The sequence below is a fragment of the Scardinius erythrophthalmus genome (genome assembly GCF_964197995.2).
Source record: "Scardinius erythrophthalmus genome assembly, chromosome: 4".
Lineage (NCBI taxonomy): Eukaryota > Metazoa > Chordata > Actinopteri > Cypriniformes > Leuciscidae > Scardinius > Scardinius erythrophthalmus.
The window spans coordinates 29335772-29354347 of record NC_138224.1 but is presented as its reverse complement, the minus strand read 5'-3'; the positions used below and the strand labels follow the sequence as shown (position 1 = coordinate 29354347).

General features: G+C 38.9%; 1 protein-coding gene and 1 long non-coding RNA gene across 7 annotated transcripts in view; one reads left to right on the top strand and one right to left on the bottom strand.

Moving 5' to 3' along the window:
- The window catches only part of LOC308690179, a 1067189-nt gene extending 1062121 nt beyond the window's left edge, over positions 1-5068 (top strand). The window contains exons 4-5 of the long non-coding RNA XR_014030123.1: positions 3534-4029; positions 4204-5068. This is a non-coding gene — a long non-coding RNA (uncharacterized lncRNA). The remainder of the gene's footprint in view (positions 1-3533; positions 4030-4203) is intronic.
- Positions 5069-9456: 4388 nt separating this feature from the next.
- The window catches only part of LOC308689245 (uncharacterized protein), a 39150-nt gene continuing 30030 nt past the window's right edge, over positions 9457-18576 (bottom strand). For 2 of the 6 annotated variants that reach the window (XM_081362893.1, XM_081362892.1), the window contains exons 2-4: positions 17798-17907; positions 16209-16420; positions 10000-11308 (exon numbers count right to left, since the gene is read on the bottom strand). In XM_081362893.1, the coding sequence (XP_081219019.1) occupies positions 10578-11308; positions 16209-16420; positions 17798-17799 (945 nt within the window). In that variant the 5' untranslated portion in view covers positions 17800-17907 and the 3' untranslated portion in view covers positions 10000-10577. Of the gene's footprint in view, positions 11309-16208; positions 16421-17797; positions 17931-17997; positions 18045-18576 lie in introns of those variants that run through there. The other 4 variants (XM_081362891.1, XM_081362895.1, XM_081362894.1 and 1 more) reach the window with 4 other exon arrangements.

Here is an 18576-nt window from a genome sequence, read left to right as displayed (position 1 = left end):
ACTATCACGTGCTGCGACCACAATTCCCTTACTGTGTCTAACGTTTGTCCTTTGTGTACTGAAGGCAAAATTACAAGACTTACCCCATTCAGTTGTTTTGGACAACTAGGACTATCTTGCTTCTCTCAGCAAAATTATATGACGCCTCAGGCTGTCAAGTTAGTCTGCCCACAGAACTACCTTTGTTTTTGCCGAGTAACACATTTTCAAATAGCCCCCAACCCCTCACGTGGTATGCACCACGAGATGCAACCGATGCTGACCTCACAGATACACGCAGACACGCACACTACCATATATGGACTTCCACTAGTAAAATCTCATTTTACCAACTATTACAACTGTGTAAAGAGTGTTCTGGGTGATTTGCATGTTCCCCAGAATGATATTAGAGTAGTTGTGTTTTTGAATTACCGTAATGTAATCTTAAACTGCCTTTGTGTCCACAAATAATGTATCTCTATGTTGCTATCCTTGTCAATAGTCGTTCTTAGTGTTATTTTGATCCCCTGGGCATGAAGAAGAAGATTTTTGATAAGAGACTGTGATAAACGTTATGGTTCCATGCGTTTTAATTCCCCGAGCATAATATCACATTTTGCCCCTCGTGATTCCACACGAGGGTCGGGCGGCATTAACACACCAGGACAATCTTCCTGCTCTAAACTGATTCGTCATCCAGAGAAAGGGGACGGTACACGGGACACTGATAAAAGCCAAAACCTTCAGTTTCTTTACTCTCTTCTCCCTCCTCCAAAAACTCTGGAAACCCAAGTCCGGACCGGCTTCGGCCTGCTTCTCTTTTCTTTTCTTTTGTTTCTTTTATGTTTTTCTATAGTCTAGTTTCGTTTTCCTATTCGCCTCGGTTCATTCACGAGCTGAATGAATTTAGCCTGAATCATTCCCGGCAACTGCACCTTAAAGAAAGAGACTATTTGAACCTCCCGCGCTCGCGCTCGCATGGAAGACACAGCACGCGCACGCCTCCCCTCACACGACTCACGCTGCTCTTAAAGACACGCAGGACCCTGCCTTCCTTCCTCATACAAACAGAACCATATGCAAGTATCGATTATTGAATTGAACTTTTAATGTGATTTCTTTGTTGTGTCTTAAGGGTTACTGTCTGTGTTTTTGCCATAGCCAACTGCGATCTCTGATCGCAGAGATTTTTGCTTTCACTTCCGATCTCATCTCCCATCCTTCTCTCTCTCTCATCCACTCTCTCTTAATCCTTGTCTGGCATTCTATCTTTTTCTAACTCTGATCATTTTATTCTCTCTCACTGTTATTCGTTATCTTGTATTGTTTAACTGTATTTTATGTATATAATAATCGTGTGTATTGTGTAGTTTGATATATTCCTTAGTTCGATGTATTATTAAATTCCATATGCCCTTGACTGACTCTGATTTAAATGCCCATATTACTTAGTCCCTGAAATGTTCGATCTTAGCTATATGCTTTCTCTTGGTACGATTTAAGTAACCTAATTTTACAAACACAGAAAGGTGTCTTTTCAAGGCCTGGAAAAGATACTCTTTCTCGTGGTTGTAAGGATAATTTTCCTTGAAAGTTAAGTTAATCTTACGTTCAATGTTTGCTGGACAAACAGATTGTTTGATAACTAAATTAATTCCATTAAAGTTATCCCATAACTTCGAGCTGAAATAAGAACAATTGATGTATTAATGCCGAACTATAACCCATTATGGTAATCGTTCATATATCAATCTAGTTCAGCTGCGATAAATTAATGTAACTGTATATGCAAAATATTAATCATATTTATGATTAATTATTAAAATTCCCTATAGATCATTTGAGCTAATATTAATGTACAACCCATTGTTTTTACATAGGGCATATAAATGTTAATTTGCAGTTTAATACGTATTGCTTATACAAATAGCCTACATTTTATTTCAACATATTTCAGTCGATTTTTACTCATCTCAGTATAGTAATACAGTTTGCTAAAACATCCTCATTCATTCACACACGCGATTTAAATTTAAACTGTCTTTTTGCGAGCTGTGGTAAACAGCGCGCATCTCTGCCGTTCATTCATCAAAAACAGAAACCCGATTCACGTGAGAAGAAAAAAAAAACTTACAGTATTCCTCAGCTCGCTCCTCGATATACCCGCACTTCTGAGGTACTTTTTTCATCAAAAGCTTATGTGGCAGTATATTCTACAGTAAAAACTGTACTCAAATCTAGTCAACAAAATGTTGTCTTTCATATTTCGCCTGACTGTAACGTTGTTTTTATGAAATATTAGGGCATATAAAATTGCAGTTTAATACGTATTGCTTATACAAATAGCCTACATTTTATTTCAACATATTTCAGTCGATTTTTACTCATAGTAATACAGTTTGCTAAAACATCCTCATTCATTCACACACGCGATTTAAATTTAAACTGTCTTTTTGCGAGCTGTGGTAAACAGCGCGCATCTCTGCCGTTCATTCATCAAAAACAGAAACCCGATTCACGTGAGAAGAAAAAAAAACTTACAGTATTCCTCAGCTCGCTCCTCGATATACCCGCACTTCTGAGGTACTTTTTTCATCAAAAGCTTATGTGGCAGTATATTCTACAGTAAAAACTGTACTCAAATCTAGTCAACAAAATGTTGTCTTTCATATTTCGCCTGACTGTAACGTTGTTTTTATGAAATATTAGGGCATATAAAATTGCAGTTTAATACGTATTGCTTATACAAATAGCCTACATTTTATTTCAACATATTTCAGTCGATTTTTACTCATAGTAATACAGTTTGCTAAAACATCCTCATTCATTCACACACGCGATTTAAATTTAAACTGTCTTTTTGCGAGCTGTGGTAAACAGCGCGCATCTCTGCCGTTCATTCATCAAAAACAGAAACCCGATTCACGTGAGAAGAAAAAAAAAACTTACAGTATTCCTCAGCTCGCTCCTCGATATACCCGCACTTCTGAGGTACTTTTTTCATTATTGTTATTGCTCACAGTGCTGCGAGACGGTGTTAAAGTAATGATCTGAATAAACTGATATGTGGGCGTTCACAGGTTTGCTTGGATTGCCTCATTCATTTGCGTTTGAATAGTTCGCGCTCTCCGTAGGCGGAGTCACATTACATTTGAATTAGCTCTAATTAGGTCGACTGGAATCGCTCTCTTTTAATACAGATTTCACAAAATGAGAATATTTGTTTTTTATATAAATTACTTCATTTAAGAGAAGAGAATTCAAGCTTCATGCCTGTGTGTCTGAATGCCTGTTTGACTGAGTATTCGCTGAGTTATTGTTCATTTTCGGACGCGTTTCAGAATGGACGACACTGGCAGATAGAAGGCAGAACTCGCATCACGTATATTTTTCTTTATTTGGCAAAAAGCACAACACTTTGTTTTTATTGTGAGTATACACAAAAATAATACACATTTAACAGAATCGATTGATGTACAAAACAAGCCTAAAAGATAAAAATTAATATTTTTATTTTATTATTTTTTTGCACTCATACGGAAAAAAACGAGCGTTAAGAAGCACTATTTGGTAGGACTATTTAGAACTATTTGTAATCAACGTCTCGCTGATGTTAGTGCTACATTAAACTTATGCTAGCTGCAGCTAGACACTTTTAAATGATGGGTCGCTAATACTGTCGCACGTCTTTTCCAGAAATGCCAAGCTTAAAAAGAATTTGCGACAAAAATGACAAACTATTACGGGAGTCTGCTGCTAAGTGTATGCGTCTGGATAGATTTATGATACGGTGAGTATCAAGTTCAATCCCAACAGTGACAAGTGTCTTACTAAGAAGAGCACATTCTTAATGTTCTGATCTGCTGCTGATGTTATGGATAGCAATAACGTTATGCCGTTTATTAACGTTTTAGTTGTGCTGGTTTGTTGTATTTTCTCAAGGGACGCAGTAAGTCAGTTTTTACTAAAAATCTATTTGCTAGTAGATAAGTTCCCTTTTCAGAAAAGGGCCCTATGCAAGGTTCCAGAGGTAACGTTATGGCCCTGGCCCTGTCCAAGTTCCATGTATAAAGCGCCAGTGCAGCATAGTGGGCTTGCTTTGAATTACAGCGAGCCACCCAAGTAGTCTCTGAACTTCAATTAGTTCGTAGATTCGCGCAGGTGCAGTCAGTGTCATAATCACATCGATGATCTCACGCCTCAAAACAGCAGTGCAAGAAGTTAACCGTTGCCAGGGCGCCGGCGCACTGAAGCGTTTTTTTTTTTTTATATATAGTTCAAAGTTACTATAAGATTTAATGTTATCACCTTGACAAACTATACATCATTAAAAAGATATAAGACTCACGTTTCAGTATTTGACCACTATTGTATTCTGAGAAACTTATATTGACAGTTATGTCTTAATTTGTGTCAGGAGTTATGAAATGCAAAAATGAGTCGATACCTTTAATATGAATTATGCGCGTCAGCCGCTTTCATTCATAAAAAACTCCTGTGCTGTCGTCATGACAGCGATTCACAAAACAACGTCCCTCACAGCTTTTAGTTTAAAAGTGTGCAGATTTGGAGAAATATTGATATATTCTCAGTTTACATCAGATTTCTATTGACAGGAATAATATTTTATTGAATTTATAGCCAAATGCGTTGATGTAATCATTATGAGCGCTGTATACTGTGCTGTTTTCAATTCATACCAGCAGCCTGAGGGGCGCTCTACTGAACATTATAGTCCATATTTGAAACACATGAAGAAGAGCGTTCGACAATGCAAGAAATCCCAAATCCCCGACCACAAACAGAGCTAACAGATCGCTGTAACATGCAGATTATGTCGTTTTGAAGACAATAAACATTTTTGCAATGATATTTGACTTACCTGTGTTCTTCGAGCCATGTCAGGCATTTTCATAATAATAGATTATATGTATAATGTTATGCTAATCGATAGACTTTATCATCGTTGCATTATACATAAAATATTATATTTTCTGTCTGATTTTTTTATTTATCTGAAGCCAAATCAGATCACAGAAGGTTATTTAGAACACTCGACTTGCGTTATAAAGTAAGTTTGGAGCACAAACATGGTTTTAATCTCATAAATTGTCGTGTATTGATGGTGTGCTAAGCTAATAAATAAAGTCATATGACATGATGATCTTGAAAAACATTTACCTAAATACAGAGTTTTAGACATATCATCTTCAGATTTTAAGTATAACATGGTCAGACATGTGGCTTTAGCTGCAGTGCATTTCTAGATTGATACAATGCCAACTTCAATTTTATTTTCATGAAGATGTTTCATAAAAAAAATGTCTAAATATTTTTTTCATTATGACAATAATTAATTCTACATTTACAATAAACTACCAGGTGTCAGCTTTCAAATGAGATCATACTTGTGCTTTTAGTACAAAGGGTTCATGAACTGTATCTGTTTCAGTTTGGGTATGACATTTCTGGGGATTTTTCAAAAGTGGGGTTGCAGCTTAACAGGTTGTAGTTGGAAACAGAGACCTCTTTCAATACATTCAAGGGTTGCTGAATTTGACAAGCCCTGATCTCAAGCTGAATTTTCTTATTTGTACAATCGCATAGGCCTCCATAGACAATACATTGCAGACCAGCACATGTGCATTTCCCGATGCAATTGTGTTTTTGTAAATTGCCCAATTTGATTTCTCTGAATCCATTGCAGTAAGGCCTGTCAGGCTCACCATGATGCACAGGGAATCAGAGAGGAGACACAGGAACAGGGAAATAGAGAGGAGGAACAGGGAGACAGAGTGGAGGAAACACAGGAACAGGGAGACAGAGTGGAGGAAACACAGGAACAGGGAAACAGAGAGGTGGCACAGGAACAGGGAGAGGCTCTACCAATGAATAAACTTAGGAGAGCAACTCCCCACACTGTGGACTCTTGGGGATTTGATTGGCTCCGCTATGAAGTAAAAAACAACATGATTACAAAAGTCTGGTGTTGCATTTGCAGGGATTACTACAGCAAAACCCTCAAATCTACCACACAGTGCCCTGAAAGACCTATTCACAGCGAACAGTACATCACAGGAACAGCAAATATAAAAAAGGATACAGCCAACCACCATGGAAAGTCCAAGTCTCATAATGCAGCCTTTCAGGCACTAACAACTCCACCACCAGAAGTGTCTGACACAGTTCAATCTCTTCAAAGGCTTAACGATAGAACAAAAGACAAGATGTTGAAATTGTTTGATATTGCATACAACACAGCATATTCTGAGCAGCCTTTCAGACAGTTCCGAACTTCAGTGGGAATGGAAAAGAAGCATGGTGTGGATCTAGGAGCTACATATCAAAATTCAAAAGCCTGTCAAGTTTTTATACAACACATCGCTGGGACGATGAAAGACGAGCTCCATGACCTGATTACAAAGAAGCCGTTCTACTGCTCTTTGTTATTTGATGGGAGCACAGACAAAGCAACAATGGAGAAAGAGCTGATCAGCATCAAGGTTATTGAGAATGGCACACCAAGAATAAGGCTGCTAGGGTAAATAGCACCCATGTACTTCATTTGTGTCAATTTATGCACCTTGCTTTTGCATAATTGGTTTTAGTATATTTTGGATTTATAGATAATATAAATTGTTTATCAAATAACGCATTCGTTTCTCATTTCACCCAAAGCCAACATATGACTCAATTTAAATGACTTAAGGTAAATAAATGTTTTCTTTTATGTATGTTTTTCTTTCAGAATTGTAGAGCCGGACACCTTTGATGCTCAGGGGATATTTAATGCTATATTGCAGAAATGTCAGGAAAACCAGCTCAACCTTAGCAGCTGTCTGACTGCAACAGCAGCAGATGGAGCCAGTGTCAACTTTGGCAAAAAAACAGGTGTCCTTACACAACTCCAGGAGCAGTTAGCCCCATGGATGATAAGGGTTCACTGCATCGCTCACAGGCTTGAGCTGTTTGAAGGATGCTTTCAAAGACACCTACTTCACCCAGGTGTGTTAAAATACAATGCCCCTTTCTTACACTATACACACTGTCACAATATGAATAATTACATGTCATATGTTTGTCCATTTATAATTGTGTTGGTTAAAAACAGTTAATATGAAGAAATTTGTAGCTTATTTTTGCTTGTTTGTGCGTGTGTGTTTGTAATCTCTCCTTCAGATTGACGAGTTGCTAATGCGCATCTACTACCTTTACCGACGTTCATCCAAGAAGTGGAAGGAGGCGCTTGGAGAGACCCATGAAGAACATGTGGTGAAGCCAACACGCTCTCAAGGCACAAGGTGGATTAATCACAGGAGGAAAGCCTTAGCCGCCCTTGCCTCCAACTACCGGTGTGTCATAGCCCATCTTCTAAAAGAGCAGGAGGAGTCTGGACCAGACAAGGCAAAGCTGAAATCTTACTGCCGTCAACTGACTTCATCAAAGTTTGTCCTCCATGTAGCTGTCTATCAAGATATACTGGTGGAACTGGCAGAACTGTCACTGGACTTTCAGGCAGACGAGCTGTCCCTTTCCTCTGTCAGGAGTAGGGTTATGGCGTCCCAGACTGCTCTGCTCCGACTGAGGGAAAAACCTGGTCCCTATCTCCATCCTGTCCTCTTTGCTTTCACAGACACAGCCAGTGTTGGTGTTTTCCAATACAAGGGAGTCGACATCAACCACCAGTCAACAACCTCTGAGGCATTCCGTCACCAAATGGTTGACATCATTGACAAAATCATAGAGTGCATCACTTACCGCTTTTCAACCTTTTCCACAGACCCAGTGCTCCTGGCTGCAGAGATCTTTGATCCAGTTAACATGCCAGAGAACATCAGTGCCATCAACACATATGGGGACATTGAACTACAAAGGCTCTGTGAGCATTTTGAGCCATTGCTCGTAACTAATGGCTGCAATGTGGCAGAGGTGGAGCGAGAGTGGCTTAGGGTAAAATTTGACATCGTTCAGCATCACAGGCGGGAGGCTTTCCTTGTGCTGTGGAACAGGATGCTCAGTGAGAAGAAAAACATCTACCCCAACCTGCTTCACCTTGTCAGGATTGTTCTCGTGTTCCCTGTATCCACAGCCCAGGTGGAACGGCAGTTTTCAACGATTAAGAGAATGCAAGGAGACTGGCGCTTGAGACTGAATTTGTCCACAATTGAGGATCTTCTTTTCATAAAGTCTCAAGGCTGTGATCCCTTGGAGTATAATGGTGAAAAAGCTGTGGAAAGGTGGTGGAGAGCTTGCCTGAGGAGACTAGGCGTTCGTCCATATGGGTCAAGACTTAACTCCAACCCTGACCCTGAGTCAGATTCTCTTTCAAGTGATGAGTCTGATTGAAATAATCCACTGCATTCCCTCACTCTCTCTCTCCCTCACACACTGTCTCTCTCTCTATCTATTTATCTATCTCTCTCTCTCTCTCTATTTATCTCTATCAATCTCTCTCTCACTCACACACATTCTCACATGATATAGAGGACTGAATGAATATTTTGTATGCTTTTATTGGCATTTGTGTTATTTCTGAATGCCTTTATTGGCATTTATGTTGTTTCTATTGTTGTGAGGGTGTATACCCTCTAGATGAAATGGTTCTCTCTCTCACACTCACATGATATAGAGGACTGAATTAATATTTTGAATGCTTTTATTGGCATTTGTGTTGTTTTTGAATGCTTTTATTGGCATTTGTGGTGTTTCTGAATGCTTTTATTGGCATTTATGTTGTTTCTATTGTTGTGTGAGGGTGTATACCTTCTGGATGTAATGGCTTCTCTCTCTCTCTCATTAAAAAATGTTTTTTTTTATTAAAAAAGTCATAATCCATGTCTTATTCCAAATTAGGATGTTATGGTATTAATCTGAATGGGAAAACCATCGAATTGTACTCAATGGCCTTTGTGCCCTGTCATATGGCCTTGGTGCCCCTAAAAAAAAGAAAAGGTGGAGGCCAAATGGCCTTGCCCCTAAAATTACATAATTCCCACCCTGGTTGTAACGAGTGGTTATTTCAGTCAAAGTTGCTCTTCTATCAGCTTGAATCAGTCGGCCCATTCTCCTCTGACCTCTAGCATCAACAAGGCATTTTCGCCCACAGGACTGCCGCATATTGGATGTTTTTCCCTTTTCACACCATTCTTTGTAAACCCTAGAAATGGATGTGCGTGAAAATCCCAGTAACTGAACAGACTGTGAAATACTCAGACCAGCCCGTCTGGCACTAACAACCATGCCACGCTCAAAATTGCTTAAATCACCTTTCTTTCCCATCCTGACATTCAGTTTTGAGTTCAGGAGATTGTCTTGACCAGGACCACACCCCTAAATGCATTGAAGCAACTGCCATGTGATTGGTTGATTAGATAATTGCATTAATAAGAAATTGAACAGGTGTTCCTAATAATCCTTTAGGTGAGTGTATACACATTTGTTTGAAACAAATGTTTTAAGTCTACAGTTTGTTATGTGGAATTTCAAAGCAGTTTTTTTTTTTTTATTATAATACATCTTTCTCTTTTTCCAGGGAGTGGAGCAACTTTTCCATAAACAAAATTCTGATGCTGACACAGAGGATGGAGTGGTACCAGTGATCAACTGTCCACATCAGACAAGAATCTTACTTTGTTAATGTTAACTAAATAAAAAAATAAAATAAAAAAATAAATTAGCATGATAAAAAAATGGCAACAAGAACATTCTTTGTGTGAAATGTGTAATGAAATTCCCTTTGAGGTCTGTATCATCTGACAGCAAGCCGCAATTGTAATTTTCATTTTGTTTGAATTCTTCAGAATTAAGTGATCATTAAGTGCATATGCTAACAATGATGCCAACCTCGATTATCTGGTTGAAGTGAGACTTTCTTGACGGCTGAATATCACACACACGTGTATACTAGTATTCTATTTAAATTGAAACGGCACAACCTAATCAAAACCTACAATGCAGAAGAATCATCAGGAATAAACAAATATTCTCCGAAAACATTGGACATATACAATACTTTTAGTATTATACAGTACTTTAATGTACAATTACACCTGAATAGACCGAATAGATCTCTTGCACTATTAAAATTGACAAAGTAGTAGCAGCAGATACAATTCAAAAACAAAACTCCTAACTTTATAAAACTAAAATGAAATTGGAAGCTGATGCTTGTAGATTCTCACTTCCACACTATAAACACAACACTGATGTCTTCACTTCAAGGTCAAGAAGTTGTCAATCATAAACTCAGTAGCCAATGAGAACACACTGCTGTTAGCCCCGCCCCCATGAGAGATATGAGCCAGAATGAAATGAAAATTCAGGGAGCATAAAAGTTGAGAAGCGTAAATGAAAACTCTGGAAGCGCAAAGATATTTTATTCAGTTTCAGTTTATATTTTCATTAGTTTCTTGAAAAGTTACGTTCATTATTATTGGTACAAAAGTAATTCCATACGACCACAGGGGGTTAATCATGAAACTCTGTCCACACTGGTGACACAAACAAGGCTTTTCTCTCTGGTGTGAATTACATTATTATGTGAGTGATTCTTTAAGTGATTCCCATCTGTGAAATTCCTTCATTTCAAATGGATGTTATATAAAACATTTCTCTCTTGAGTGAATCCTCATATGGACATTAAGGCTGACTTTTTGTCTCAAGCTCTTTCCACAGTGATCACATCTGTACGGCTTCTCTCCAGTGTGAATTCTCATGTGAGAATTAAGGGTTATTTTATGTCTGAAACTCCTTCCACATTGAGGGCATATGAAAGGCTTCTCTCCAGTGTGAATTTTAAGGCTGTATTTGTGAGTGAAACTTTTTCCACACTGTTGGCAGGTGAAAGGCTTCTCTCCAGTGTGAAATCTCATGTGGACTTTAAGGCTGTATTTTCGATGGAAACTTTTTCCACACTCTTGGCAGGTGAAAAGGTTCTCTCCCGTGTGAATATTCATGTGAGCTTTTAGGTTGTATTTTTGAATGAAACTTTTTTCGCACTGTTGGCAGGTGAAAGGTTCCTCTACAGTGTGAACTCGCATGTGTCTTTTAAGGTTTCCTTTTTTAGTGAAACTTTTTCCACACTGTTGGCAGGAGAAAGGCTTCTCTCCAGTGTGAATTCTCATGTGGGATTTAAGGTGTCCATGTTGATTGAAACTCTTTCCACACTCTTGGCAGTTCAAATGACTTCTATTTTCAGGAAAAGTATTTTCAGTCTGTGAGCAACTAAAATATTTTTCTCCAGTTATGAAATCATGATGAATCTCATACTGATCTTTCTCTTCCTTTTCATTCAGTTTTTGATTCTCCTCTTTCAGCGCCATCAGGTCTAAGATGAAAAAAAAAGACAAATTAACCTTAGTTTAATGGCACAAAGCAACAGACATCAAAACATTTAGACATCACAACTACTTGCGGAAGCTCAAACGTGCTGCGTAACACGAGAATGAACCTTATTAGTTCTTGCGAAAGCTCAAATTTGCTGCGTAAAGTATGGTTGATGTACGCAGCGGTCGCAGTGCTATCTGTACGGACCAGTACATGCTTGCCTGGTAGTTGCTTTCTGAGGCGGCCCAGTGCAAGACGTACTCTTAACAACGAGGCAGTTGATGTGCCAATGTAGTTGGAGGCCCGTCCAGATCCCCGCAACTGCATGCCCGTTGTACATGTCCCCCAACCGGTGGTGGACGCATCTGTGGTGACCACAGTATGCCTGGACACTTGTTCTAGGGGTTCTCTACACGTAGCACACGTGACCATTCGTTCAACACAGAGGTGAAGTGAACGACCCTGAACTTGGGCGAGCGCCGAGCATACTGAATCACATAGCCGAGTCTGATGGTACAGATGAGCCAGCTGGACGGCTGGGAAAGCTAGCCAGGCTTCCAGAGACCGAGCCAGGGGGACCAAGGGGACAACAAACGTACCCGCAGTCTGGCTGCGAGGTGGAAGGCAGTGACCCGACTCGGAAGGCATAGCAGCCCGAAGATGGGTCTGAGTGTGCAGTGCAACACTTAAATGTCTCCACGGATTGGCAGGGGGTGTGTGAGAAAGCATACTGGCTGCCGGCTGGCGATGCAAGAGGAAGCTGAGGCTGGCAAGGCATTTTATACAGCATCGCACTCCGCCAGTCTCACCCTCTTGGGACACAGGAACAGAGGAAATTGTTTTTATTGAAAATGTGGGCAGAACAGAAACAAAAACAAAGGATTATCCACCCAGCCCTCCTCCGGGGAGGGAGTGATGCAGTCACCATCTCCCGAAGAGGCCGCTTGTACCTACGATTTGATTGTTGGCGATTTGGCATGAACTTGGATTGTTTGGTTCTTCGACGCTCATCCTGGACTTGCTGTCATAGCAACAGGTCCGTAAGCTTAAACCTGCTCGCGAGCAGGCTTATTTCATGTTAACAGGATTAGATCCCGGCTTTATAAGCGGAGGTGATATGGGAAGTCTTTCACAGCCATGTCTTGTCCGTTTTTACGACAAGAACCTGTTGCTGAAGGTGCCAGAATAATTCGAAGAGCTTTTCGAATTAATCGTGTTTTGCGAGATAGACAGGATCCTTTAGTGTAGCGCGATAATCTACTTTTTGAGAGAGATCGTTTTTCTCTTGAGGGTGTCATATACATTATTAATTTGTTGGAACCACGTTAAATGTTTGACTCGTCGGAGTCGGGCTTTAACAACGGCACAAACTGTTTGCATTGCATTTATATTCTTTGCGAGTGGCACTTTCCTTTACACTATTGGAGATGTGGAAAACTTGGGGAAAAGTGCTGTCTGTCGTGCCATTCGCAAAGTTTATCAGGCACTCAAGCTGTTTTTAAGGGGGTTTGTGGTATTTCCATTTCCACAGATTTTTTTTGCCATTGCAGGTACATTATAATTGTTAATGAAGATCATGCAACCATGACCATACCAAAAAGTAGGACTTACAGTATTTGTTCCTTAGGCTTCCCTAACGTGATTGGTGCCATAGACTGCACACACGTCCCCATCAAGGCCCCACCAGGCCCCAATGAAGGGGATTTTGTGAAAATGTGCAGGTAAATTACTTTTACGATTCTTAATATTCCAGATTAGTAATATATCAAATAATTAAAAAAGTAATGTAATCAAAAACTATGCAGTTGACTGGCTAAAAATATCTTAGATGGTGTGTGACTCCATGTCCTACATCACAAATGTGGAAACAAAATGGCCTGGTTCTGTGCATGACTCCAGGATTTATAATTTGGAAAGGAAATTACGTGGTAAGGAAAGAATTAATATCAAGCTCCCAATATTACATATTTATTCTGAGCCTAACAAAACTGCATTTTTCCATTAGGTGTTTACGACGGGATCCTGCTTGGTGACAGGATTCTCTCTGAAATTGGTCACCGGCCGTGATTAAAGCATATTCTAAGGCATTGTCTGGAGTCTGTCTTGTTACTGCTGCGCAGCAGATAAGTGGAACACTAGAGACCTTATTCCCAAGTGCTAGTGTTTCTTAGGGGTCAAGGCGTTGACCGCCTCAGCCGACGTCGATTAGGAGACGCGCTAGAGGATAAAATATTATATAAATATTATTGAATATCTATAGAATATTAAATAGAATATAAATATTATTGAACGTCGATCAGGAGACGTTTAGGAGTTTAGGATAAGGAGACAACTCAGGTTAAACTTAAGTCAGGTGCATAGGGGAAAAGTCAATCACAGTACAAATCATCCAGAGAGCTGAGAAGGTAAGAAGGAGCATAATGATACACTACCAGTGTTGCCAACTTAGCGACTTTTCAGACCTCTCAAGCATAATTTTTTCAAAAAAGCGACTAGCGACAAATCTAGCGACTTTTTGGACAAACCTCAGTAACCTCCAAATGTTGCCTGCAAGCGCGAGGTCTTGCTTTCTAGCTGCGTCTACCCTGTTCAGTGAATGGCAGAACGCAAGTATGACGCGATGCCGTCATGAATATGCTAACTGACGTATGACGTCATCCAGCGACATTCAGCAACTTTTAGGGAAGGCGTTAGCTACTTTACTTTGAAAATAGTTGGCAACACTGTACACTCCATCCCCAAATCAATAACCAGTAAAAAAAAGTAGTGGACACTAGTTTCTTCCCCACATTGAATTAAAAGCAAGACTTAAAAGATTTACACTTTTTTTTATTGAGATAGGACAATTCAGAACAGACAGGAAGCAAGGTGGGACGGAGAGAAGGGGACGGGATCAGGAAAGGTCCACGAGCCAGGACTCAAACTTGGGATGCCCGAAGTGCAAGGCCACTATATGTCGGTGCACTGCCCACAAGGTTATTGGGTTATTATCACAAAACGTGTCGGGACCAATAGTATTTCTTAAGTAAAACTTTTTCTTGAGTTTTTGTCTAGAGTTTTTGACTTGGTATGTTTGTCTACATACCAAGATGTAATTTGATTTTGATAATAATACCAAGGTATTTGTACTGCAACACTGATGTAATTTGACTCCCCTGAAAGGTCCAAAGAGCGATAATATCAGAGATATAAGTTTTAGAGTTTGTGAATAATATGCATTTTGTTTTTTCAACATTTAAGACCAGCTTCAAAGCACAAACCCTTTTTTGGGATTATATCAAAAGCAGATGGCAAAAAGCCACATATTGCTTTTTAGAGGGAGCTGAACAATAATTAATAATATCATCTGAGTAAAAATGAAGCCTTGCATTATCAATATTAAAATCAAGACAATTTATATATATACTGAATAATAGCAGCCCCAAAACAGATCCTTGAGGGACTACAACCTCCAAAGTAACTAACTGAATGCATTCCATCTGTACACATTGGGATCTTCCCTTTAAATAAGCAGTAAACCACAAAATTAAAATTTCTGATAGTCCTACCCATCTAAGCCTACCGGTATTTAATAATATGCCATGGTCCGCAGGTTCGAAGGCCTTGTTTTGATAAATCAATAAATAGACAAGCACAATGTTGCTTATTGTCTAAGGACTTCACAATATCATTGAAGACTTAGTAGTAGTACTGTACCCTTTATGGAATTCTGATTGTTTAATAGACAGAATAGTATGGCTATTTAGGTACCATGTCAATTGTTCTCTAATTAGATTTTCCAAAAGTTTCAAGAGAATACAAAGTTTAGATATAGGCCTAGGTCTATAATTATCTATAAAAGAAGGTTTACCGCCTTTTGACAGAGGAACTACAAATGCTGACTTCCAGATCCTTGGAAATTTGTTAGTTAAAAAGTTGTTAATTTATCCTCTACTGATGTATTTGTTTAATAAAGAAAGATTAAACAAATACATCAGCGGAGGATAAATTAAATTAGGCACTCATTTTAAAAACAAAGGAACAATATTAGGACCTGCCAATTTATTCACATCTAGTTATTTCAAAGCAAAAAAGACATCTGAGAAAATAACTTGCTCAAAAGCTAGCCTAACTCACTTGTCCATAGATTACGTTCTGCTTCAAAGATGGTCAAGTTCGAATATATATATATATATATATATATATATATATATATATATATATATATATATATGAAGAGTTCAGATGTAAAAGCCTCTAAGTGCCATCTGAAATTTTATTCTAGTAAGATCATTTTTATCAAGTTTGTTAATTTAAGTTCAATAATTTCACTTAAATGGCAATGCATGTTACGTAGGGTGACCAACCGTCCTGTTTTCACGTCCTGTCCTGGCCGTCCTGTCTGTTTTTTGTAAAGAGGTGAAAATGTCCTGGTTTTCATTATTTTTCATTGGGCCATTAAGCATGTACTTTAAATACATGCTTGCCTTTGCACACAAAACATATGAAACCGACTTCGGCTTCGCCCCGACTTGTTATAATTAGCGCGTTCCTCAATCTGCAGCGGCAAGCAGAGAGCACGTCAGAATTACAGAGGCCTGTGTGTGTGTGTGTTCACTGTTCATCTCAGCCTCATTGGTCTGTCACACTCTGCTCGTCAATGTCAGAATATTTGAAATGACCAATCAAATCAAAGTAGGCGGACTTTACGTTCACAGACACAGAATTTAAATTTTAGCAGCGTGACTCGACGCTTCAGTTTACGGTCAAGTGCGAGATAAGATGTAAGTAGCTAACAGCGTTAAAAAAAAAGCCCAAATGTAAATTGACAGATGATTTACAGAGAAAATTCCCGTGTTTTCGTTTCGGTCGGGATCCGTGTAAAGCAGAATGCTTGAACTGCAAAGCTGGCACGCACGTACCTTTTTTGGAGCGAGCGGGGGACGATTTGAGTGGAGCACGAAGCAAACCTCGTTGAGCGCTGAGCGATAATGAGCGGAGCGGCCTGATGTAGCTTTGAGCGGGGGAGCGGAGGGGTGAACAGTTCCGTGAGCGATGAGCTGAGATTCTCACCGCTCCACTCCGCTCACATGCTCTGGTCAGAGGTGAACTGACACCCTTATTCAAGTTGCTCCTATGGAAAATGCAATAAAATACTAAATGAGCCATGAAGCAGGTTACACATAAGTTGATCAAACAAACAAAATAAATGAATACAAAAATAAAAAAGGCTTTATTTGTTTGAAAAGCCTGAAGAGATGGTTTGCACTTTCTAGAACGACTGATAGTATAAATACTAAAATACAATGTATCATATGATCAGATGATTACTTTATCAGAGGTCTCACTGATATGATTACCACAGAAAATGTCTTTAATGATTATAATACTAACCTAATACCGTCTATAACCTTCTGTAAAAGAAGTGACAAAACAGATCTCAGTTTCCGTGAATCCCAGGGCTTAGCATTCATATTTAAATATCAATAAATATTCCAAAATATACCAGTGTTATTTATGGTATATGAAACAAATGTATTTAAAAATGGACTTTAGGAGGATTACATGCGATGATTCACAGAAACTTGATCTGACGAACGGAACCAGTCTGTGCTGAACCTGCAGGATAACTTTCCCTTACGCTCAAGCTGTGAGGCTTGTGGCTCTTCCTCATTGATCGGTAGCACTCAGCCCTAATGGCAGGTTCCAGAATCAAATCACAGAAGGTGCTCTAGTAAAGTCCAGATGTAGGCGAAGCACAATAGGTCATCACTTTTACCTATGATTGGAATAGAATTTCAAAAATATAGTCGGCAACAAATATTTTTCTATTATTCTATTAGTCTGCCTTTACATTCCTTTAATTTGTTACTAGTATTTTAACATGTCATATCCTCCTGAGAACCAGTAAAAAAAAAGGTTTTGTGAATTTAGTTTTTTTTTTAGGTCATTGCATTGTTTGGAGCAAAAGAAACAGCATAACATTCAAAAATGTCTTTATTCCATTTATGTCCTCTGGACACCAGGAAGAAAACGTTGTTTTTTTTTGGTCATTCACCAATCAATTTTTAGGTTTCAAGCTTTGTATAAAGTTCTTTATTATGTTTATTATGGATTCTCATCTATGTTATGAAAGATATAACAGAACAATTTGATATACCATATTACTTTATGAAATAGGCCTATGCGTGTAAACATGGCCATAAATGCCATTCCCTTTCTATGTAATTAATCTATATACTAATTTGCATTCTGTAATTCCATAATTTGTATCTAATTTGCATATTAATTTGTTTTTGGGGCAACATGTAGGGCCTAATGAAAAAGCAAAATTTTGCATTTCTTTTTTCCGCTCTTGGCTGATGTAACTGTAAGATGGAGGAACACATTTGTGGTCAAAGTTATTGTAGCATAAATTTATATTTATGAATTGGATGGATTGACTAAACATCCACCTAAGTAATTAGAAGAGTTAACAAATGATTTAATAAAAGGCTGATCAAACCCTTACATCCACAGGTCTGGTTAGCTGTTGTGTCCCCCCACCCCACAGGTGTCTGGAGGTGCAGACGATGAGCTGTCTCCAGAAGAAGTAGATGGGACTGACTCACAGGTTGTGTCCTGGTGGAAATAAACAAATATTAAAATTATGAATGTCATAAATTATGGATTTGTTGCTCAGTCATTGATGAAACTTCACTGGACGCCTACATTTTTTAGTCAAGGACCAGGCTTAACCCACGTCTGAGCAACCAGCCCTTTACGAAGGAAACAAAAATCAATATCTGTTACTTGCATAAGGAAGACTTGTCAATGGCTACGTTTACATGCAACCAAATAATCTGTTAGTAATCGGACTGAAAAGCCTTCATGTAAACACCTTAACCGATCCGATTGAGCTCGATCCGAACGAAATTTCGATCAGATTGAAAGGGGTGGTTTATTCCTTTTTTAATCTGATTGAGAGTACATGTAATCACTTGATCGGATTGAAAACCGAAACTGAAAGGACTGCGCATGTGCAATGCCGTTGAATTAGCACAATGATGCATGACGCGTTCTTCCTGTTGAATAAAGTGTCATATAAATGAGTGTCCCGTCATTTTAAAATTCTCCTTTCACTCTGTGTCTGTGAGTCTGTGAAGTGGACTAGGACAACGTCCCACCAGTCCTTGTTTCGGATTCTCATCCACAGACGACTGGTTTTGGGCATTTGTACTGCATTATAAATATAAGCGCACAGCACAACGGTTCATATGCTCATTGTCTCCAAATTATGACCAGAAATGG